Here is a 23,525-nt window from a genome sequence, read left to right as displayed (position 1 = left end):
TCTCCTTCCCCGCCCCTTGTGTGGGAAGACAAGAAACAAGAGAAGGAACTAGAAGAAAGGAAAAGGAGGGGGGGTTGCAGGGAAGACGGATGATGAAGAATATAAATAAGCCAAAAGGTAAAAGTCGAGCCAGACAGGAAGATCATACGCAGGTAGGAGTTTTCCACAGGACAGATAGAATCTGATCTCCAAGTCCTATAATTTCCGAGGCTATTTTGGGGAATGAGTCAGCACAATCAAGAAGGAAGATGCCTCTGATGTCTTGCTGTCAGCACTCACTGGCCCCAGAGATGCCAGCCCCCCGGAGCAGAGAGGCCCTTCTGGGGTACGGCCTGGCTGGAGCTCAGCAAGGACCAAGCCGGCCAGAAACAAGAAGGCCGGTCGGTAGCAAGGTTTCCACTCCCACTTGCCTGCGAATGGCCACGTCGGCAACTTCTGAGGGTCACTTCGTTAATCTAGCCTCGGTTGTGACAACAAACGTGTTCTTTAAATGTTTCTGGAGTCCTTGAGTGTTTCAATTCCTGAGAATGTGGAAGTTAGCTCCCTGAAAATAGGAATCACCTCCTCATACATCAAGGATTTTTATAAGCCCCTGTTGAGCTTAGATGCCAGCCCAGAGCAGCTAAATATTAAAGGAGAAGAATGTTAGAACCTTAACAACCAGAAGAACACGGAGGGTTGTCTATTCTGGTATTTCTCCAAATGTAATCCTCAGATCATCTGTTTCAGAATCAGCTGGCTGCCTCTTGAAAAAGCAGATTCCTAGGCCCACCCTGGCCTACGGGAAGTGTAGGGTTTTAACAAACCCTATTTTAGTCTGTTATGCAGACTAAAGTTAGGAGAACCGCCAATGGGCACCCTATGAATGGGCTCAAATGCTAGATCTGCCAATTTAATGGCTGAAGGTCTTACACATCTTGTAATTGCTTTGAAAGCAGCTCCTGTATCTGTACACTGGGTTTCGGGATACCTGCCCGGAGCTGCCTGTATTTTCTCTTTGCTATCCACACTCAACGTTTTTTAAGTTTATTTATCTATTTATCTTGAGAGAGACAGTGTGAGCAGAGGAAGGGGCTGAGAGGGGGACTCCCAAGGAGGCTTCATGCTGTCAGTGGAGAGCCTGACGCGGGGCTCGATCTCATGAACGTTGAGATCACGACCTGAGCCCAAACCAAGAGTTGGACACTCAACCAACTCAGCCACCCAGGCACCCCTACCCACACTCAACTTGTAATGACCTTCCGTCTTAGCACTGGGCACAGGCTTTAAGGAGTAATGCTATGCCACGTTTCCACTTTAGACTGTGAGCTACTCAAATGCATGAAGGACTCAGAGCCCAGCTGTGGCCCTCAACAAATTCTACTCCACCCCCACGGGAGGATACAGTCCATGAGCTGGTCTTTTTCTTTTTAACATTTTCTTTTCAAGTAATCTCCACGCCCAGCACAGGGCTCGAACCTACAACCCCGAGATCAAGAGTCTCACACTCCACCCACTGAGCCAGCCAGGCACCCCTGTGCTGTTCCTTTTCGTAGACATCCCCATGCCTTGGCCTCAGGATTTCCTTTTGGCATCCTGCTCTACCATAATAAACAATCTCCTGGATTAAGGAATCATTTTCTTTGCAGGAGAAAGCCTTGGGACCCGGCTCACCCTCGTGCCCCAAGTATAATAAGGGCTGTCTAAAGAAAAGCCATCTTTGGCAGCCCTGTCTTTTGACTAAATGAGAGCTACCCAGTTGCAATCATCACTTTTTGACCTCAGAAAAGGACTTCCAGTGGCTTTTGGCACTGGGGACTTGCCAGCATCTCATCTGAATGGTTTCCTGGTATATCTGAGAGGAACTTGATGGGGTGGAAACGGTCACAGAAAAGACTTGCATCAGGCAGCAGGATCTGGTACCAAAATTGCTCCTGCTGTGTGTGACCTCAGACTAAGTCACACTCTTGTTGGGATTTGAATTTATACCAAATGAAGAGGTTTATAACTTCAGATGATAGATGGTCTCTGTATGTGTGTGCAAGCATTATTTAAAAATTCACCTTCCCATAGCTGTCAGGCTTCAGTGGGAGAATTCTCGTGAAAACACCTCCTACTGATGTAGGGGTACTCAAATCCTACCTCAGTTATCATCATTCATGACCATCACTGCTACTGAGGGTCATAGATGAAGTTAGTCTCACAAAAACAAGGTGTGTTTGGAACAGCGGAGGAGAGTTGGGGGCAATTCTGGAGGAGAACAGGGATCTGTGCCTGCCTAGGACCCTTCCAAGAAGGCGCTTCTAGGCTATGGCAAAGGAGGGTTTCTGGGAAGGCGGGCGGGGGGGGGGGGGGGGGTGGCGGCACAGCACCAACAGCTCAGCTAGTGGGGAGCTACATCTAGCAAGATCTGGGCTTCCGGAACATGATGCTCAAGGATGACAGAGGCTGGGAAAAGCAGGGGCCCTGCTTCCAGAAGTCCTACATTTTGAAGCCTTCAAGGATCAGAAGACACACTGTGTTCCCATTGTTCTCACCCATCCCCATGTCTCTGCAACATTCTTTCTTCATGAAATGCCTTTCCTTCTCTTTCATAGCTCATAAAAAAATGTCCACTCATCAAGGTTCCATCTCCTCTAGGAATTCTTTCTAGCCTTCCAACACCCTCAGAATGAACTATCCCCTCTCTTGTGCCCCCCATTGTCCCCACTACATCAGTGTTTTTCAAACCTCATGTCACAAGTCCTGAGAAAGTTACAAAATCCATTTACTGGGTGGTCACTACCAGCATTTGTTTTTTTTTTGGATACACTACCAACATTTTTAAAGGTTGAATGAAAAATATTAGACTGTATCACACACAGTAAGGGTAAGTCTTATTTTGGGAAATTTTCCAGTTATGTGTGAGTGCTTCTATTGGGTTATAATGGAAAACATACTTCTTTTACAGTTTATTTATTTATTGAGAGAGAGAGAGAATGAGAAAGAATATTCCAAGCAGACTCAGTGCTTCTTGCACAGAGTCCAATGAGGGCTCTATCTCAAGAACCATGAGATCATGACCTGAGCCGAAATCCAGGGTCAGAAGCCTAACCAAGCAAGCCACGCAGGCACCCTGGAAAATGAATTTATTATTACGGATCGTGGTCAAGTCTGGGGAAGCTCCTGCATTAAAACTCTTCAAGGGCCAACTCTTTTTAGCTCCAAATCTTTAAAACAAAGTATAGTACTTCCTCCACGATACACATTCAATTGATGTGTTGCATGTGGCAAGCACAGGCATCTTTTATTCATTGATTCCACAATCCAAAGAGAGTGGGATGTTATTATCATCCCCACACCCCACTATGGGGAAAGGTGGCTGAGAAGAAGTGACATATCCATATGCCTAATTAGCAGGTGGCTAGTGGGATTCCCTTTGGAGTCTCTGACTCATCACTCATTCATCTCAGCAGTGGAATGAGAAACGAGATTTTCGAAGGACACTGAAGATGGTGGAGGATCCAGTCATCATCTGTTGGGGCCACAGTTTGTCTCCAGACCTTGCTCCCTTCTCTTTCCCACATCACGGTCCTGACACCCCTACCCTCCTCAGAGCGGGGGCCCTGAGGAGGCAAGGTCAGCCCCAGGGCCTACTGGGCAAAGAGCTAGACTTCTGAATGGCCAGAAAAGACTTGCAAGGTCATTTCATCCATATTCCTGTGCCCAGACAACAGTGCGATCAATCCAATGGGAATAGACGGGAATCTTCCATTAGAGAAGGAAGAGATCTCACAAATTCATGGCATAGACCAAGCATGTTTAGAGTTCATGGTTTTAGTCCTGTGAGAGAGAACTGTGAGCCAGGATCTGGTCCCAACTCTGCCACTGTGTGTCCTTGGGTGTGCCACACCCTCTCTGCATCCATTTCCTCTCAAGGGGGTATCATCACCAAGTTCTTAACACTTGTGTTCTTGCTGGTCTCTTCTCCCAAGGTCACCGCACTGGGGCAGAGACAAAGAACGCCCTCTCCCTTCCCTACATCCTGGAGGAAGACAGCAGCACACAAAAGAGCGACTGCTAGCTGAGCTACACCCCCGGGGAAGAGGAAAACCAGGAAAGACTCTGCTGTGTGTTTATGACATTCAAAAACAGCTGCTTCCTCTGCTGCACCCACAGCAATGGCGGCCTGGCCCTGCCCTGACCCCTCCCAGGGCCCCATCGTTTGCCATCTGCTAGAGGGTCAGGGAAGAGGTGACCAGATAGGCAAGTTGTCACCAGACAGGAAATGAACTGATGTTTGTCGCTTCGTCGGAGTCCCTGGGTTACTCTAGGGGGTGAGTCCAGCTGTAGGGCTCATATCTTGGTAGGGCTGACTGTGTGTGTGTGTGTAGGCAGGAGGGGCACTGCGAAGGTCAGTATGTGGCTGTGTTTGCATTGGCTTGCCTGACTGTGTGTTTCTGTGGTTCTGATCGGAAAAAGGATGGATGTCTACGTGTCTGGGTACTGCTGGGTCTGTCCATGCGCCTCTGGGTCTCTCTACCTCCAGCCACACGTGTAAAGACATACATCAGTGCGCAGGCCTATCTGACCCCGTGTGCCCGTGTCTTCGTGTTCAGTCCGTGATGCCACATAGATTTTCTGTTTGTGGTGAGTGCCATCAGCTTCCCTCTCTGGAAAGGTTCAACTAGCGAGCAGTGGGGTAGGAAATCGGATCTGCTCTTGCTTGACACGTGGTTTCTGTCTAGACACATGTGCTTGCTGTGCAGGACTTACTCTCAGAAGACCTGAGTAAAAGTGCTAAGCTGTCACGGCCTGTTGCCCAAGGCTCTGCAGTGACTCAGTCAACGTTCTAGGGTGATGCAAGGCACCCACTGGGACTTAAAAACAAGTCCCAGTCCCCCAAAAGAGGCCATCTTCGTGGGCACTGCAGGAAGACGGTTCCATCTGCGAAGGCAGGTAGTTTACTCACTACAAAGTCGGCCGTGCCTCTCAATCTCTGTGGGAGAACGTCCCGGAGCTATCACGCCTCCAAGGTCCATTCACAGGATGAGAAAACTAGGCTCAGAGGGGAAGTGTCTCGCCTGAGGTTACAAGTTCACTCATCACATGCCCTCTTTAACCAAGGCTAATCAAGCACCCCTTGTGCCAGCCACTGTATAAGGCCTGAGGATGACAAAGAGCTGGAAGGTGAAGCCACAGGATTCTGCTAAGGCACTGGCAGCCTGGTCCGGGAGGCAGACATTTGAGCAGGCAACTTCAACAAAGCCAGGCTGAAGGCCACAGCAGGAAAACCATGAAAAGGGCCACGGGAACAGGAGGAGAAAGTTAGACAATTCTGTCTTCGAGGAAGATGGCGGGAAACGTGTGGTAGACTAAACAACGGTGCCCCAAAGATGCCTGTGTCCTAATCCCTACAACCTGCTAATATGTTACCCTCCATGGCCAAACGGACTTTGCAGATGGGATGAAGTTGAAGACCCGGAGATGGGGAGATTTCCCTGGATCACCGGGCGGACTCCATGGAATCTCCCGAGCCCTCCTAAGAGGGAGGCAAGAGAGTCAGAATCACAGGGGGAGATGTAGTGACAGAAGCAGAGGCCAGAGAGAAGGAAAGAAAGACCTGGAGAGGGAGGAAGGGGCCATGGGCTAAAGAACGCAGGCAGCTTCCAGAAGGAACGCAGCCCGCCAACACCTTGATCTTAGCCCAGTGAGACCTATTTTGTAATTCCAAACTCGAGAACTGCCAGAAAATAAATCTGTGTGGTCTGTGCTGTTCCGCCTCAGGTTAACTCTGGTTGGCCTGAGGCCCCAGTGACCATCCTTCCTTGCCAAGTGCAGAGGGCAAAGCTTTCAAGTCAGGGAGCACCTGAGAGCAGCCATCGACCATGGGTAAAGGATCTGGAATGGTGCCAGCACAGAGTAGGGGCTTAGTAAATGCTCGTACCAACTTCCTCTCCTCAGCTACAGTCAGCCAGAGTCAAACAGGACAAAAGTCAGACCTCTCATTTCCCTTGTTGAAAATAAACCCCGGTCCTCCCAGATACTGTCTCATTGTGCATGGAGAGTGCTATGGGATATGAAAGAGGCAGGCTACAAAGCATCTCTGCACCTTTTTAAACTGGGGGTGCAGGAGACCCTAACTAGGACAGCAGCACGCGGAAGAAAACACAGCAGCAGGCCGGTGGGCCAGGCGCCTGCCAAGAGCACGGCTCAGAAGGCCACAGTCGGCAAAGGGTTACCCTCTCGAGCAAACACCCGTCCCCTGCTGTCACTTCACATTAAAGCATCAGAGACTGAGCTGGCTGGTGACCGATGCTCTCATTTAACGGTTTGCTCCCCCAATTTCTCTCCCTTCTGACCTTGACTGAAAAAAAAAAAAAAAAAAGGGAGAAAGAAAGTGATGAACAAAGCCGTCAAAAGAGGCAAGTCCTTAGGCCAGGATTCTCCTGCCAAAACTGACAAGCAGCTCAGACACGACTTTCTACGTGGTGCCCACTCGATCGCCACTACTCCCTGCCCACTTCCTTCCCCCTGCACCCGGCCCTCGCCTGCAGCCGAAGCACCCTGTCTGTATCTCCATGACAGCCCCGTGCTGTGTTCTAACCCCTGTGCTGGCCAGGCAGTGGGAGTGAGTAGACTGGGATTTCCTTGGAAGCAAGGCCCGGGCCTTATTCATCCCTCTGCCTCCAACACAATGTCTCTTGTAGTGTTCTCAAGGAAGAGGAGAGCCACCCATTGACTCAAGCTTTCTGTGGATTAAAGATTTATCTACTCTGAGCCAGACTCCCTGAGAGGCACTGGGGAGACGGGGAGAACAGTGTGTCATCTATGGTCCCTGTCCCCGGGGAAATTTACAGTCTAAAGGGATACACACATCTGCAATGGCAGCACAGGGTGACAAATGCCATCACAGGAGTGAGTGGGAGAGGTGATCAAAGGGAGACTCGAGGCAGCAGCCAGGTTTAGAAATGAAGAAAGGCCAAGGGCTCGTCCAGATCTCTATTGTTCATGAGTCTTACTGCGAGTGGGCAAGGATAATACGAACAACACAACCCGCATGTGTGGTGCCTAAACATCCAGCCATGACTGTGCTCTGAGATTCTCGCTGGCCTGGTGTGAGCTCCCCAGGGTGGGGCCCAGGAAGGCACGGTATCAGAGCAGGAGCTCCACCATGTGTGCTGAATAAACCCCTCAAAACTTTTAGCAGGCAAGAAAAGCAGAGATTCTTGAGGGGACAGAAGCTCAGAGAGCTGGGATGCCTTATGCACATTCACAGAGTCAGGGATGAAATATGGGAAAAGGGTATAACCCAGTCGCCTGGGGCAAATGAGAACCTGGCCCATCCCGAGGCCATTCTCTAGGTACAAGGCCTTCTCTTGATGTACAAGGCCCTTTAGCTAACCAAGGTAAGGCTCAGCCTTGACCAACCCCCTCTTGTCTAGCCGACACCACGTTTAGGGTCTGACCAAGTCACCCTAAAGGTCACACTGGGAAGGGTGGAAGTTTCCCAAGATTCTGAATTCAACTCAATTTTAAGTGTCCACCAAAGCAGCACGTGAGCACTGAGTCAGAGACCCAGACTCTCCTGGTCACCTGACATGTGACCTGGGGCAAGTTTCTTCCCCTTTCAAACCCTAAATGTTCTCATCAATAAAGTGAGCAAGGTGCCCAATATCAAAGATCTCCGGCTGCAACGTTCTATGAGCCCAAACCTGAGGACTCACAGACTCTGCTGAATGAAAACTCACAGGCTGGAAGGAAACAGAAATGACTTTCCTTTTACTGAAGGGGTCCTGGGGCGGGGTGACTCTTTATACACCAAGCAGAAAAAAGGATTGAGAGCTCCCTAGCTTTGGTCACTGAGCTGGAAACATTTAACAAGCAGGCGGTGTGGGGCTCTGCGTGTATAGTAAGAATACGATGCTACTCACTATGCAGCAGGCCACCAGGGCTCCTTGAGCAAATCCTGCAAGCACATCGCTGGGATGGTGCTTGTGGTCGGACACACGCGACAGTCCTGTGTAAAAGGCCATCATGATCAGGGTGAACTGCAGGAGGGGCCGGAGCAGGCGGGCCCCTCGCCAAGTGAAGCGGGCCTGAAGGTAGAGCTGGACAGAGGAGAGAAAATGAACAGAAGCTCAGTGCATTAGAACACCACGAGGACACACACTACACTTCCATTAAATGGACCCATCTGGACCTCAGGTGGCATGTTTTGCAAAAAGCATTCAGCTTGGATATGACCTCAAGCCAGTTATTTAAGCCTTGAGCCTCAGCTCCCATATGGAAGAAAGAAAAGAAAAGAAAAGAAAAGAAAAGAAAAGAAAAGAAAAGAAAAGAAAAGAAAAGAAAAGAAAAGAAAAGAAAGAGAGAGAGAGAAAGAAAGAAAGAAAGAAAGAGAAAGAAAGAAAGAGAAAGAAAGAAAGAAAGAAAAAGAAAGAAAGAAAGAAGCAAGAAAGCAAGAATTAAAATGGAGACAGCAAGGAATGCCTTAGAATACACAGCCTGGGGGCGCCTGGCTGGCTCAATTGGTTAAGTGTCTGACTTCAGTTCAGGTCATGATCTCACGGTTTGTGGGTTCCAGCCCTGCGTCGGGCTCGATGCTGGCGGTGCAGAGACCGCTTGGGATTTTCTCTCTCCCCCCCTCTTTCCGTCCCTGCCCCACTTATGTGCACACATGAGAGAAAGATCTCTCTCAAAATAAATAAATAAACTTAAAAAGAAAAAAACAAAAAAGAATCCACAGCCTGGCACACACTGGACACCTCCTAAGTTCACTACTTTCTTTTCATCATTTTCTTTTGAAGATTTGAAGTTTGATTGAAACTCACTAAAGAATACTAACCAGGGTAGGAAAGCTTTCTTTTCTGCAACCCGTGACAACTCATTTCACGCATTTGTGTGTATTCCTGGAGATATGGCTGTACAGTCCCTACATGACTCGCCTCTTAGGATCGTGTTGGAAATAAAACGCAGGATCGATAGGACAGGTTATCGAGATAGTCACAAGGGGATGCTTCTGCTTCAAAACAAAGCAACCCTACCAAAGGCCAAGCGTCTAAGTCTAACTATGGATTTTTGAGCTTGAATATAAAGGAAACACATAAACCAACCAGACAATGCCAGGGAGCTTTCACACAGAGGTTGACAGATACTGGGCTGGGTGGAGTAGAAGAGTAACCTGAAGAAAAATGGAAGAAAGAAAAAAACCACCTCTGGCCGAGGCAAAGAAATGACGTCAACTGAGCATTGTCCCTTGGAGTTATCTGGCTGCAGTTTCCGTTCTAACCTCTGGGCACAACCTACTTCCCAGGTTCCTGTGGGAACTTGGGAAATGAAGGGGAAAAGGCAAGTGGACAAGGGGAACTTCCGAAGACAAATCAAAGGCAAGCACAGGGGGAGACCAGGAGAAAGGGGAAGAGAGCACAGGGGAGGAGCCGATGGCCCAAAGATGGACCTGGGACGGCAGGGATGGGACTCTGCCCTGCCGGAGACAAAGGGACACCTTCCTCCTGGTGGTCAGGAAGGACCAGCCACTGGCTGGTCCTGAGGAGAAAGAAGGGTGGAAGATTCCAGAGCCAGCCCTGACAGGGCGGGAAAGTTGGCCAGCACTGAATCCACAACTAACCGGAAAGACAATTTTAAAACCCAGGCCAAGAAAACAGCAGGCAACTCTATAATCATTATGAAATGCTATGAATGCGTTATTGGGCAATCTAAGAATAACGAATGAGAAATAATAAAGAATGCACTGATGGGGACGGTTGAACAAGTGATAAAGATCAACAGTTTCTCGTATATAAAAAATAAACAGTTGAAAATCTACAAGAAGAGGTGATGGGGCGCCTGGGTGCCTTAGTCCGTTAAGCGTCGGGACTCTTGATTTTGGCTCAGGTCATGATCTCACAGGTGGTGGGTTCGAGCCCTGCGCTGGGCTCTGTGCTGACAGTGTGGAGCCTGCTAGGGATTCTCTCCCTCTCCCTCTGCCCCTCCCCTGCTCACACTCATGCTCTCTCTCTCCAAATAAATAAAACATAAAAAAAAAAAAAAAAAAAAAAAAAAAAGGAAAATCTCACTGAGCCTTGAGTTTTCTCACAAATAAAATAAGTGTAACAGCCACTATCTCTCAGGCTGTAGTACAGACGGCTGCTATGGTAGAGGAGGTGCCTGGCACCAAGTTCTGCTCAAGACACAGATTTTATTCTCTAACCACATTTCTTTTTTTTTTTTTTTTTAATTTTTTTTTTAACGTTTATTTATTTTTGAGACAGAGAGAGACAGAGCATGAACGGGGGAGGGGCAGAGAGGGAGACACAGAATCGGAAGCAGGCTCCAGGCTCTGAGCCGTCAGCCCAGAGCCCGACGTGGGGCTCGAACTCACAGACTGCGAGATCGTGACCTGAGCTGAAGTCGGACGCTTAACCGACTGAGCCACCCAGGCACCCCTCTAACCACATTTCTTAACCCGGCCTTGAGATTTTCTCCTTTCCCTCAACTGAAAAGTCCGCAGATCCTCAGAAAATGCTTCTTTAGAATCCTCCAGGGCTTCTCCCTCCCTGTGCAGAGTTTAAGTCATGGGCCTTGGAAATGAGGGTGGGGCAGAGGAAGGGTGGGTTTCCCAACCGGACACGACCCACATCTCCCCTTCTACTGACTCAGATACTGGAGCTCACGAAAAGAAAAAAATAAATACACCAGAGGAACTTGAAGAGAGAGGAAGAGACCAGTCATCAGGAGAGCTTCAGGAAGGGAGTGCTTATGAATGAAAAAGGAGTAGGGGCCACAGGAAAAGAATCCCTTTGGGGAGCAGTCAGACGTGGACTGGCCGGCAGCACGCTGAAGCTTGCTCCTCTGCTCCCATCGGTAACCAACACATTTACCCACGAATGGCTCAAGGCCTCAGGGCTGATCCTGGGGTCTGCAGCTGGGGCTTCAGGGGGAAAGCACAGCGGCGGCGGCACCGGGAATTTTGGGGTGAAGCGGCCCCAACTCCATTCCTGGCTCTGTCACTTCCTAAGTGGGTGGGCCCCCAACTTCTCATCTGTGGAACAGGTACAACACTATCTCCCTCTCAGGGTTGCCGGGATCGAATGGGACACACAGGACCCTGCCTGGCGTGACACGGGAACTCAAGGCACTCTTCAGACACCTGTGTCAACCCTTTACATTGGTGAATGCCATTTACTCGCTGACGATGAGGGATTTCGCCAAAACAAGTAGATTACCAAAGCAAAAGGTTGCACAATAACCTTCCACCTTGTGGCTAATTCTGATTTGAGAAGCTGTTACAACAGGCTTGGAGGCTGACCGAAGGACCTGGTAAGTCCCTCCATGCCCCAGCAACCCTGCCGCTGAATGGATTAGTTTCTGCTGGTTCATAGCCCAGTTCTCCTGCTCTCGGAAACCTGAGCCTGGGAAAGGTCCGTGGGGCAAGAGGCTGTGTTCACTGCCATTCCACGGGAGGAAGTCGCACTTCTGACCACAACACTCCCATGGCCCCTGTCCTAGACCAAACAGCAAGGAGACTTGCCCGGAATCAGAATTTCTGCAGGGGCTTCAGCAAAGTCCCAGGCACCCTGAATGAGTAATTAGCAAAGACATAAGCAGAGTTGGACAAAACCAGAAAGGCTGAATCACCTTGATCTCTCCTCGTGGTCAGCAGCCCTGAGGTCCTGACCGATCTGTCTTTACTTCCCCTTTTGTGTGAAGACCTCTGGGATGGGAGAATCCACTTCTAACCATCAGTGTGACACTGCAGAAAAGTGTCTGATTTGCAATCAGAGCAAAACCAAACTTGAATCTTTTCTCTGCTCCAGGCCAGCTGGGGGACTCTGCTTCTCTGAAATTTCTGCTTTCTCTTACAGAATAAGGGAATTTGTTCATTAAAAAAAAAACCTCCAACACATACCGTGTACATCTGTTCAAAATTGTGAAAGACAGAAACATGAATAAAAAATAAGTTCCTCCATGCAAAAAGAATATGTTTACATTAAAAATTAAATCTCGGGGCGCCCGGGTGGCTCAGTCAGTTGGGTGTCCGACTTCGGCTCAGGTCATGATCTCCCGGTTCGTGGGTTCGAGCCCCGCGTCGGGCTCTGTGCTGACAGCTCGGGGCCTGGAGCCTACTTCGGATTCTGTGTCTCCCTCTCTCTCTGCCTCTCCCCCCTGATGCTCTGTCTCTCTCTCTCTCTCTCAAAAAGGAATTAAATGTAAAAAAAAAAAAAAATTTTTTTTTAATTAAATCTCATTCTTTTACTAAGATTCTTCTCCCCAATTGCTAAAATAACACTGCTGATTGAAGACAGGTAGCTTACAACAGAAAGGACTATGTCTGCCCGTGAACCCCCATCCCCAAAATGATGTATGTGGAAGTCCCTGGCACACCCAACTCACTCCCTAAATGGAGTTCTCTTCTCCTTCCTGGTCCTAGCTCCCAAACTGGGGTCCTGTGGAATTCAACAAAAACTCTTTAGAGAGGTCTGGCTGAACTCAAGCTGGCTCCTCTGGTCTGAACCAGCCGAGTCACATGTGGGGTGAGTCACACTCCTTCTTGCGAAGTCATTTGTGTTTCATTACATGATTTGCATACTGGTGAAACAGGTCGGTACTGTCCTCTTACTTCATTTCCATTGCTCTTGGGACTGCTCTGCTCAGAGTGAAAAGGAGGCTTTTGTCCCTCCTTACGTCCCTGCATATGCTCTCTTCCTGGAAGTCGGTCCAGATCACTGACACCCACAGGGAGAAGAAACTTTCTCCCTCCTCTCAGCTCCTCCACGGCTCACGCCTGGCTCTGGTGCCAGTGCCTGGTGATTCGTCTACATGGTGCAGAACGGGCATTTCTCTCTGGGAAGCTATTCGACTACTTTCATGACAAAAGAAGAATTTTTAGTCGACTTTTCTCCTCCTTGAGAAGGGGGTCAGCTCTTGTTTTCTGTCACTATCAGGGGGAGAAACATACACTCCCCGTTTGTCAAGCACGGTTTCAGACACAGTGCCGCGGCTTTAAACGGCCTCACCTGCAACTATCACAATCATCCTGTTGGGTAGATACCACCATTGTGCCCATTTATCAGATGAAGAGATCAAGGCCAAAAGGCCCCGTCACTTGCTCAAGGTAACAAAGAGCCACGATTTACACTGAGTAAGATGTGTCTTTTTCTAAGACTGAGGTCTAACCACAGAGCCTGGCTTCCTTTGAGGAAATTAGTGCTCTCCACACAAAGTAACGGTCTTTTATACTGGATTTGTCTTAGGAGAAAAGCAATTTGAGGGGACTACCCGCTTGTCGTGGACTTAAGGACAACCTACAGGAAACATGTGAACACTCATGCTCCTTGAATTCACCGGTCACATACTTTTACAAGGCCCATGTCAAAACACAAGCATACAGCTTTTGGAAGAGTCAGGGTATTAGAATCTCTGACCTGATCATAAGCTAAGGAGACCCTGTGAACTGAGTCAGTGAGCCTCAGAGTGGAGTTCACAGCCCTTCCCTTGGGGCTCCGTGCCTCAGTCCACCCGAATTGGGGACCTCATCCAACTGTTCTGAGACTTTACCTTTCAGGATTTCCACACCAAATACGAGGTCTCTTCGTGTCCTCAGGTGCTCACACAAGGTCTGGCTCAGAAACTGCTGGCTGGCTGAATGGATGGACAGACTGATGGATGGGCAGATGGACAGAAGGGTGGTTGGATGGATGGATGTAGATGGGGGTGGGGAAGAGTTTGGAAAACATTTGGTACAGTGGTTTATTCCCCTTACAAACAGCCATCTTGTACCTACAAGGGGTTTCACCAGAAACTCCCAGGATCTGTGGGCATGTCTCCTGGGCATACCAGACCCCACCGCTCCAGGATTCTAAACACACTGAACAAAACCTCAATGACTAACAACCACAGGCCAGGGAACATGGCGGTCAGAGGACAGCCGCTTCCCTGTTTCCTTGGTATCCGACAAACCCTTTGACACATAAACATTTCTCATGGGCACTGCAGTAAAGAGCCAGTGCATAAACAGTTCAGCAAAGAGGCAGCAGAGGCCTTCCTTACACCACATAGGTCCTTCACGATCTATCAATTCAGTGATGAGGAGAGGAACAAAATCTGCATGGAACCGAAAGAAGCATGGCCTGGGAATGTTGAAGACCTGAGATTGATTCATTCACTCACTCCTCAAATGTTCATTGCAACTAAGTGTCAGATGCTGTTTGGGGCAGTGGGATACAAGAGTGAGTCAAGAGACAAAAACATCTCCCTCATGAAGCTTACAATTTATCCGGCAGAGATAAACAAAGAAGCGAAGAATATATAGTATGTCAGATGGTGAGAAACTGGTCGGGGGAGGGGGGCAGGGATTAGGCTGCACAGGGGAGTCAGGGAGTATTGCAGAAGGGGGCCAGGAAAGGCTTCTCTGACCCTGAAAAAGGCAAGCGGCCAAGGTTCACGTTTGGGGAGGGGAGCGCAGCAACAAGGGAAAGGCCTCACCACCAACTTGCTGCCTGCTCTGGGCTGGAGAAGGAGGAGCTGGGTGGCTGGTCCCAAAGGTCCTCTCAGCTTTCACTGCGCCCTCCTGCCCCTGCTTCCTCCCCTACCAGCCACCCCAGCTAGACCGAAATGAAAACCTGCAGCCCCCAAACCATCGTCCCCCTTTTCACCTGCACACGGGTGGTCCTTCCAATCTGCCCATCTTTACCCTACGGGAACCCTTCCCCAGCTCTGCCCCCCTCCACTCTGGGCTGGCTGGGGGTGCCACGACCCCGAGCTTCCATAAGATCCCACGTCCACCCCCCACCCCCACCCCAGCACACAGTGTACCCAACCGCTGTCACTGTCTCCTTGCTCCCCTAGACTGAACTCCCCAAGGCTGTGACCACGACTTCCCCATGTCGTTAATTCCACCCCCTAGCACGCTGTTTGGTGTGTAACAGCCACCCACTGAATATGCGCTGAACGCCAAATGCCGAAACCGTGTTGAGTCCCTGGAGGGCAGGGCCCACGTCCGATGCACGTCAGGGGCCCCGGGAGGTAGCAGGGTGCTGACACAACACAAGAAACACCAGGTTGTCTGGTTGCTACATGGTTTAGTGCCTGTGCTGGTATAGGCGTTTTATCCAGAAAGCCAAGTTATCCTCAGTCCCCGACCAGGGAGGGTACAGGGCCAGTCCAGATGTGGTTCCCTGGGGTTGGGGCCAGGACTCCGGGCTAGGAAAGCTTCACATGTGCTTATACATGCTGTGGGTTTTTCTTATTAGAATCTGCATTAATCACTAACATGCCTTAACCTCATCTGTAAGCTTCTATGCCCAGAGATAATTTGGTGTTTGGGGCATGGTTTTTCCAAGCTAACCATTTTACAAATCAAAACCTAATACGGAGTGTCCTTCAAAGCCATGGGAGGCTCTAGATGGCAGCTGCCGTCAACAGGCCTAGAGTGCTTCCTGTCCGCCCCTCTCTTTGAACGCCAGGGCCATGAGGGCATAAGTTTGTCCCCGAGGGCTTCCCATCTTCCCTTGCAGAGTTTAGGGTAGTTCAAACATCTTTCAAAGAGATTGAGAAGTAGATGCCATCTAATTCCACTCTTTCATAGGACAGATGGAGAACGTGGGATCTAAAGAAGTGAAGTAGCGAAAACCCTGCGAAATACACTACTGTCTCTACTTTACAGAGGAATACACCGAGGCTTCAAAGCTCAGTGAGCAATGCCTGGTTCCAGAGCTAGTAACCGCCAGGGCAGAATCTTCCAGGTCTGCCTGACCTTGAGGGCAAACGCCATCAATGCTGCCATCAATGCTGCCGACACCCAGCTGGTTCAAAGGCGGTTTTCCCCCAAGGCCCCAAGGAAGCTGCCCTGGGGGGGGGAGGCCAGGGTCTTCTGTGGTCTCATTTGCCCAGCTCCAGTACTTTGGGAAGCTCCACATCCCTGGGGGATGGGTCTGAGGGCTGCTCTGACCGACTACAGCATTTCCCACTGACCCTGACGGGCAGCCGTGGTGTTCTAACTTGCTTTAGAAACCTCTGCAAATTGGACATAGAGAGGGTTGAGACTTCAGTCTGACATCACATAGAGGAAGAGCCCTGGGAATGAGCACTGTCCTCCTTGGAATTTAGCCTCAGAGGTTGCCTTAGGGCAAGATAACCTCAGAGCTAAAAATGGAGCTATGTGTTTCTATGTTGTATATGTGGGTGTCCGCGAGTTGTGTCTGTCTGCAAGGGTCCTTCAACGTGTGATGTGCGCATGGCTGTGTGCGCACGTGTAGCAGGATGCGAGGGACGCGAAGGACTAAGGACGCTCTTCTCTTCCTCCCTCCCTCCTTCCCTTCCTTCTTTCCAGGAACATAAAGGCACTGTAATTTTTTTCCTCCCTCAGAGATGCAAATAAACACCCAGTCTGAACTACCCCTTACTCCTCACCCCTGCAGAGATCTCCAGCTGTAATCATCCTGGTGGTGGAGGATGGGGGCGAGAAGGGCATCTCATCCATTAAGGCAGCTCTGAAGAAAGGCAGGTCGCCTTCAGGTGAAATTGAAATTAGGGTCGGGAGCTTATATTCTTTAAGTTTATCCCAACGAGGTTGGTTTTGGGTTTGTAGTGCAGTATCACGAAAAGAACAGACAGCGATCCTGGTGGCATCAAGACCAGCCTTCAAATCTCTTTTCTGCCTCTTACAGGAGGTAGAACTTTTATTGTTTTTAATGTTTACTTATTTTGAGACAGAGACAGAGTGCGAGTGGGGGAGGGACAGGGAGAGAGGGAGACGCGGAATCCGAAGCAGGCTCCGGCCTCTGAGCTGTCAGCACAGAGCCCGACACGGGGCTCGAACTCACGAACCGTGAGATCACGACCTGAGCCGAAGTCAGACGCTTAACCGACTGGGCCACCCAGGCGCCCCTGGAGGTAGAATTTTTATTACTAAACTTCTTAGCGTCAGGTTGGTTGGTTTGTTTTCAGCTTAAAACGGGGTAATCAAAACGCATCTCATCGAGTTATTGAGAGAACCAGTGTGGAAGAGAGAGCTTGACCCAGTGCCCGGCACACAGAAGGCACCAGAAACGGGTCAGCACCTTTATCTTTTGCGCGGCCATAGAGCACACAGTGCACACAGTTGGTTTCAAAATTACCCAGTATTTTTCTCTTGGAAGAAAATGAAGGAACATGAGAAAAATGAACAGAGACCCACTCCTCCAAGCACCTTTGCAAAACACTGAAATTACATTTGTAAAATTGCTTCCAGACCTGGGTAGAATACAAAAAAACAAAAACAAAAACAAAAACGAAATAGGAAACGAAAGATCTTCGTGACATTAGCTTTCTAAAAGCCAAGCGAAAGCAAAACAACAACAAATGAAGAATGGAGGGAGTGTGATTCGTGTTTAAACAAAATCCATGTTTGAGGTTTTCATAGGTTGGGGCCCACCTTTCAGCTCCGCATCCCAGGTAACGGGAAGCCGGGAGGCCTCCAGGCTTGGAAAGGATTGTTTTGGGAGGAGGGGGGAAACAAAACAAAAAAAACCTTCTGCTAGGTTTTCCAAATCCTAATTATGTTTTTTAAATAAGTCAAAATCAAAACGTTCTTTTGCAAACAGCTTTTGCTCCCCTGAGCTATGTCTGACCTCTCAGCGCCTTCTCGCTCTGCATCAAAGGGGCCGAAAGCAGGAAGTGCCTTGGCACAGGGGCCTCATTCAAGGGGAGAGGAGAGGCAGGGGACCGTTTTTTAACGCGCAAAGAGAAACAGACCAGCTGCTGTCTGTGCAGCAGCTGGGGAAGAACCGGGCACTCACCTGTCCCTTCCCAGCACCTCTAGGAAGTCGGGGCAGACAGGGCCACAGGGGTTCAGATCATGGCCCCACCACTAGCTGAGGGACCCCCCAACGTGCTGCTTAGCCTCCCTGGGTCTTAGTTTCTGGCTCCAAGCAGTGGGGATACACATTTCATACTTCGCCATGCTGTCATGAGGTGACGTATGCTCATGGAGCAGAAGTATTCTGAGAAACTTGAAATCATTCTATGTAGTCGGATATTGATGATTTTTAAAGCCTTTCCATCAGCGGGGGATGGAAGAAGCCTGGCATGGTGAACACTAGGAATTTGATGACAGGGTTTGCATTTGAGCAACAGTTCTAGTGCCTGTCAATTCTGACAGTTGACTTGAATTCTCGGAGCCTTGTTTAGTAATCCTTTCCCACAACGGAGACAGTAACTTATAACCCAGGGTGCCTGGAAGGGTCAACTGAGTAAACAGATGGTCAGAAGACAGTACTCGTTACCATAAAATATTACACAAGTGTCTTTATCACTTTATAATTTCAAAAAGGGCACACAAGCCTTATCAAGCAGCCATGATCAATATTATTTTTATTTGACAAATGGGAAAAGCCTAGAAAGGAAGACAACTTCTAACGCTGTGGCAGAGCTCAAAACGGAACCTAACTCTTCTAGCTAACTTCTTTTTCAAGGATTTCACAATGGGGTCTATCCCTAACCATTCTGAGGGCTCTCTGCACAGAAGAGATTTAAGCTGGGGCTCAATAGTACACTCCATTGGAATCAGAAGGAAGGTACTTACCACCAAATACAGCATAGTGTACATGGAGAAGGAGGCGTGGCCAGAGAAGAAGGACTTCCTGCAAGAGCAAGAGAGGGCCATGAGAGGGCCATATGCACATCCCTGACACATGTCTGCCTGTCTGTCTTCTCTCCCTAGACTGTGACCTTGAGATCAGCACTGTCTTGTTTGGTTTTGCCACGTTGGCAGTCCATTGGGACATGTTTTCTAGAACCTAGCAGGCACCCATGAATGAATGAATGAATGAATGGACTTACCAGTATTCTACCATAATTGCTTATTTACCTATGCATCTAAATCAACTGACCCCGAGTTCCTTAAGGATGGGGACTATGCCTCATTCACCCACTGAAACCAAAGCCCAGCGCTGAGCCTGGCACCTCATGTCGCAGGCGCCTTCGCAAATGCTCCCTGAACTGCCCGTGTCAAAGCAGGCACGCTGTGGCCACGGCAGGTGGTGACTCACCTGGCCTCTTGGACTTTGCTGTCGTCCCCTCTGCATTTGTAGTTTTGGATGTAGCCCTCGGAGCAGTTGATCTGGCTGAAATCGGGGTTGCAGACGTTCAAGAAGTGAGGACGCAGGCGCCCAATGGAGACTTTGGCAATGTCGGTGAAGGACTGGCTGATGGCACAGCCGAAGAGGAAGCAGCCCACCTGCTTGTAGAGGGCTGCCACATAGGGATTCTGGATGGCTGGCCGGGACTTCTCCTTCAGGTAGTAGATACGGTAGAACTCCCCAGTGATGATCTGAAAGGAAGCCAACAGGGGAATTAGGTGGTCTCAAGACCCGTCATCAAAGTGGATGCTGTAAAGGATATTTCATGACTCGAGAGAACGTTCAGTACGTAATCGCAGGCTATAATCTAGAAAAGTCCCAGTGTTCTATTTAAGAAATATACAGACAGAAATACGCAGGAGAGGAAAGAGCAAAGTGCTAATAACATGGTCATTTTCTCCTTTTTAAAAAAAGTCCCAGCAGAAATAAATATACAACTAAATGTATTTATATATAAACACATATGATATGTAAAAATATAAATATTATGGATAATATGTAAAAAATATAATTATATATAATATAAATTATATACGTATTTTTTTAAACAAAGAAAGAGACAAGGACCCAGATATGAAAAAAAAAAAAAAATAGAAGAATCAAGGACATGGTCAAGGGTGGCCAGGATGTCAGAGGATCTGAGCAAATGTCAGGATTCTGAGCTTTTGAGTAAGGGATCTCAGCCTTGTGTCAACACTGAGCCGTGGTGGGGGCTTCTATAGGAGGGTGGATGCCTAAGACCATGTCCTGGGTGTGAGTCCCAGCTCTGCCACCTGCCCGGTGTCCTTCAGCAATGACTTAACCTCTCCAAGCTTCAGTCTCCTTCTCCTTGAGAGGAGGCTGCAGGCCTTTGCAGAGTTGTTGGCTTAAATCTGGTAACACGGATGGGAAACGACCTGGGTTGTAGAAAGGGATTCTTTCATTTTCCTTTGTAGAGGAATGCTGTGATGAAAGAATACTGCTCTACAAACCAAGGAGCTTTTTTTTTGTTTTTTTAAAAATAGAATCCAGTTAACTATTAAGCATTGTATTTAGTTGGCATGTTTCTTTAGCTGTCTTTATTTATTTACTTTTTTATATTTATTTTTGAGAGAGAGAGAATGAAGGAAAGGCTGAGAGAGGGGGAGAAAGAGAGAATCCACTGACAGCACAGAGCCCAACACAGGGCTCGATCCTATGAACCCTGAGACCATGACCTGAGCCGAAATCAAGAGTCTGACTTAACAGACTGAGCCACCCAGGCGCCCCCAAACCAAGGAACTTTTAACACAATGCCCTTCAGTGTTTGCAAATTTCCAAGTCTCAGCACATTGTCTCCCATGTCCTCAATCCTAAAGGGCAGCCAATGAGTCTGGATTTTCATACCCTTTCTCCATCCCACCTTGTTTACGCCTAATACTTAGGGGAGGTTTGTCACTCCGGGAAAAATTATTGATTACCTACTGCCTACTAGGTATTGCTTTCATACACTTCATTTCATGAACTGCCTACAATAATCATGAGTTAGGTACGGTGGAAGCTCAAGATCAAGTCACACCGCCTGGTTTTATATTAGGAGTGGGGGGCCAGCCTGCTCTCCGTAAGGCAAATGCCCTTGATGCCTACACAGCAGAGGACCAATCCCACTTCGGTGATGCCCCACCACACAGCCTGCTGCTCTTGTCTTAACTCCATAGCACAGCCCCGGCCACTTCCTGATTGCAACCACAGTCCAGGGACAGCGATGTTCAACTCATCACACACCACAAAGCTCCTTTCACAATTCCTCCCAGGGCAGGGTGACGAGCCACACTTGCTGCTGCAGGGAACAGACAGCGTGTTCACAACCGCAAGGGAAGCAATAGACTGACATATCCGGGCACTCCTTTTCAACGTCTCCCACTATTTTTTTTTTTTTACCGCTGGGGAAGGGGTCAACGCAGGGGAACTGATCCAAGTTCTCAAGGGCTCCCACGTCTAGCGGGAGGATGGCCAGGTGGCAGGGAGATGCCAGCCGGGCCCAGGGGCCAGCCGGTGTGGCAGCGAGAACAGCCACCAGCACTGCTAACGTTTACACAACGATTCTGTGTTTATAAATACCTGATTATTTCTAAGTGCTACACCTTGGCTCCCACATCACACTGAGCATGATTCTACAATAAAGAGAGACGGTCAAAGGCCAGTCCAACGCAAAGTCCTGGCTTAGGCATTCCCTGAGGGGCAGGATGAGTACCTGCTCTTGCAGAGGTGCTCAGACTACTGATTGAATGAATGGACGGATGGAAATAGGACCACAGTTTTCGCAGTTGTTTTATTGCAAAGTTGGAAATATCCTCTAAATATTACCAAAAGTCCTTTGAGAACACGTTGCAGAGATTAAAATCTGAGAAGCACAGCAAGTCAGAAATGAAAGGGTCCCCTATACACGGAAGAAACCGAGGTCCAAATTAACTCGCAACTGAAGATTGGACCCAGGTGTTCTAGCTCCCCGCCCAGCGTTCTTTCCTACGATTCCTGGTCTAACTCCCCTTTGAACCTGTTTATACTTTTACCCTGTGTAACCTTACAGGCTAACAAGTTCCAGATGTTCACTACCACCGTCATGCTCTTTCTTCTTCTTTATTTATAAATGATGCTCACATGACTTTGGATGCAGGGAGAAGAAAACTACAGTAGCCAGCGTTCTCTACTCACTGAGCGAGTCTCTACTCACTGAGTGAACCTGAGATAAGCCAGTTTCTCCATTGAGGAGACTAGACTCCGTAATTTATCACTTCCTCATTGCAATGACATTTTCTTGTTTTTGAAAAGGGGGGAAGGGTGCAAGTGAGCGACGGGCAGAGAGAGAGGGAGTGAGAGAGAGAGAAGCGGGGCTCACCTGAAGCAGGGCACGAGCTTACCATAAGCGGGGCTTGAACTCACCTGAGGTGGGACTCGAACTCACAAACTGTGAGATCATGACCCAAACCAAAATCAGATGCTTAACGACTGAGACACCCAGGCGCCCGTACAATGACATTTATTTTCAACTCTCCCATACTACCTTCACCACGACCCTCCTAACCAAGCAAAGGTAATCAGCAGTAGCAGAGGTAAGGTACTCCCTCCGAGATGATGCCACGGGCACGGAGCAGAACCAAGGCCCCATGCACAATCCCCGCCCTTGGACGGCTCCTGAGTTCCTTGAACTCAGCGGCCACAAATGAAGAAACTCTAAGCTGGCCTGGTTTGAGCCCGATTTCCTATTTGATGCTGAAAAAGAACACGTAGCTTTTCACTGCAAATCAGCATCTCTTACACAAGTCTACGGATTAATCTCAGGGAATTCACTGCTGTGCTTGAGTCACTTTAGAGAGAAAGGGTTTGGTTACAACTCAAGGACTCATTTCAGTGCTAACATCCCTTCATTTGAAAACTTTGGGTTCAGTGCCACAGTGTCTCACACAGTTAAAATGCTTCCTCCTCTCACTGGAGGAGAAAGAGGTAAAGAAGGCATTTCGTGGCACCTCAGATTCCTCAAAACAATGCTAATAACGGCAGCAAGCTTTTACATTTCTTTCGTATTTTTTGGTTTCATTTGATCTGCGGCTCTGTGAAGTTATACCCATTCTGCAGCTGAGAATGGTAAGTAAGGCACTGAGGGAGAGTCACTAACCTGAAGGTTCTGAGGCTTCTAAGTGACAGAGCTAAAAGGAGAGCCCAGATATTTAAGTTCAAAGACTCACAACACACTGTATTGAGAGAATTTTTTATTACAGATCTTCCTCAACCTATGATGGCATTACATCCCGATAAACACATCCTAAGTGGAAAACATCGTAAGTCAGAAATGCATTGAACACGCCTAACCTACTGAACATCACAGCTTCGCCTGGCCTACCTTAAATGTGCTCAGAACACTTTCGTTAGCTTACATTTGGGCACAATCACTACCAAAGAGCCTATTTTACAATAAAGTGTAGCACAGCTCACGTAATTTATTAAATATTGCACTGACAGTGAAAACCAGAACGGTTGCACGGGCACAGAATGACGTGAAGAGTACCGGCTGTTTACCCTCGTGCTGGCAAGGCCGACTGGGAGCCGTGGCTCACTGCTGGTGCCCAGCACCGTGGATCACTAGCCCAGGAAAAAAAAAATCAAAATTCAAAATCAAAGTGTGGTTTCTACTGAATGGGTATTGCTTGTGCACCGCCGTAAAGTCGAAAAATCGTAAGTCAAACCCTCCTAAGTTGGGGATCAGCCGTATTTCTATTGTTACTAAAAACGATCTCCACGGCCCAACAGCAACTGCGTAATTTCAAGGACAGGGCCAGGCTGAAGCCATTTAGCAGACACATGACTCCAGGACCACATGGCTTCTGGGGCAGCCCTGACAGATCTTACAGTTAATGAGCAACAAATTATGTATTTTCTCTATCCCCTTGTACAGAAGGGTCGGGGAGTCGACAACACAGCCATAAATCA

General features: G+C 48.6%; 1 protein-coding gene across 3 annotated transcripts in view; it reads right to left on the bottom strand.

Moving 5' to 3' along the window:
- The window catches only part of PLPP3 (phospholipid phosphatase 3), an 86,621-nt gene that overhangs the window by 7,156 nt on the left and 55,940 nt on the right, over positions 1-23,525 (bottom strand). For 2 of the 3 annotated variants that reach the window (XM_019449157.2, XM_019449158.2), the window contains exons 3-5: positions 18,990-19,270; positions 18,524-18,581; positions 7,893-8,069 (exon numbers count right to left, since the gene is read on the bottom strand). In XM_019449157.2, the coding sequence (XP_019304702.1) occupies positions 7,893-8,069; positions 18,524-18,581; positions 18,990-19,270 (516 nt within the window). The remainder of the gene's footprint in view (positions 1-7,892; positions 8,070-18,523; positions 18,582-18,989; positions 19,271-23,525) is intronic. The other variant, XM_019449161.2, reaches the window with a different exon arrangement.

The sequence above is a fragment of the Panthera pardus genome, unplaced genomic scaffold (genome assembly GCF_024362965.1).
Source record: "Panthera pardus isolate Hobbes unplaced genomic scaffold, ASM2436296v1 HiC_scaffold_11, whole genome shotgun sequence".
Taxonomy (NCBI): Eukaryota; Metazoa; Chordata; class Mammalia; order Carnivora; family Felidae; genus Panthera; species Panthera pardus.
The sequence above is the reverse complement of the archived record's forward strand: the minus strand, read 5'-3'. Positions and strand labels throughout refer to the sequence as shown.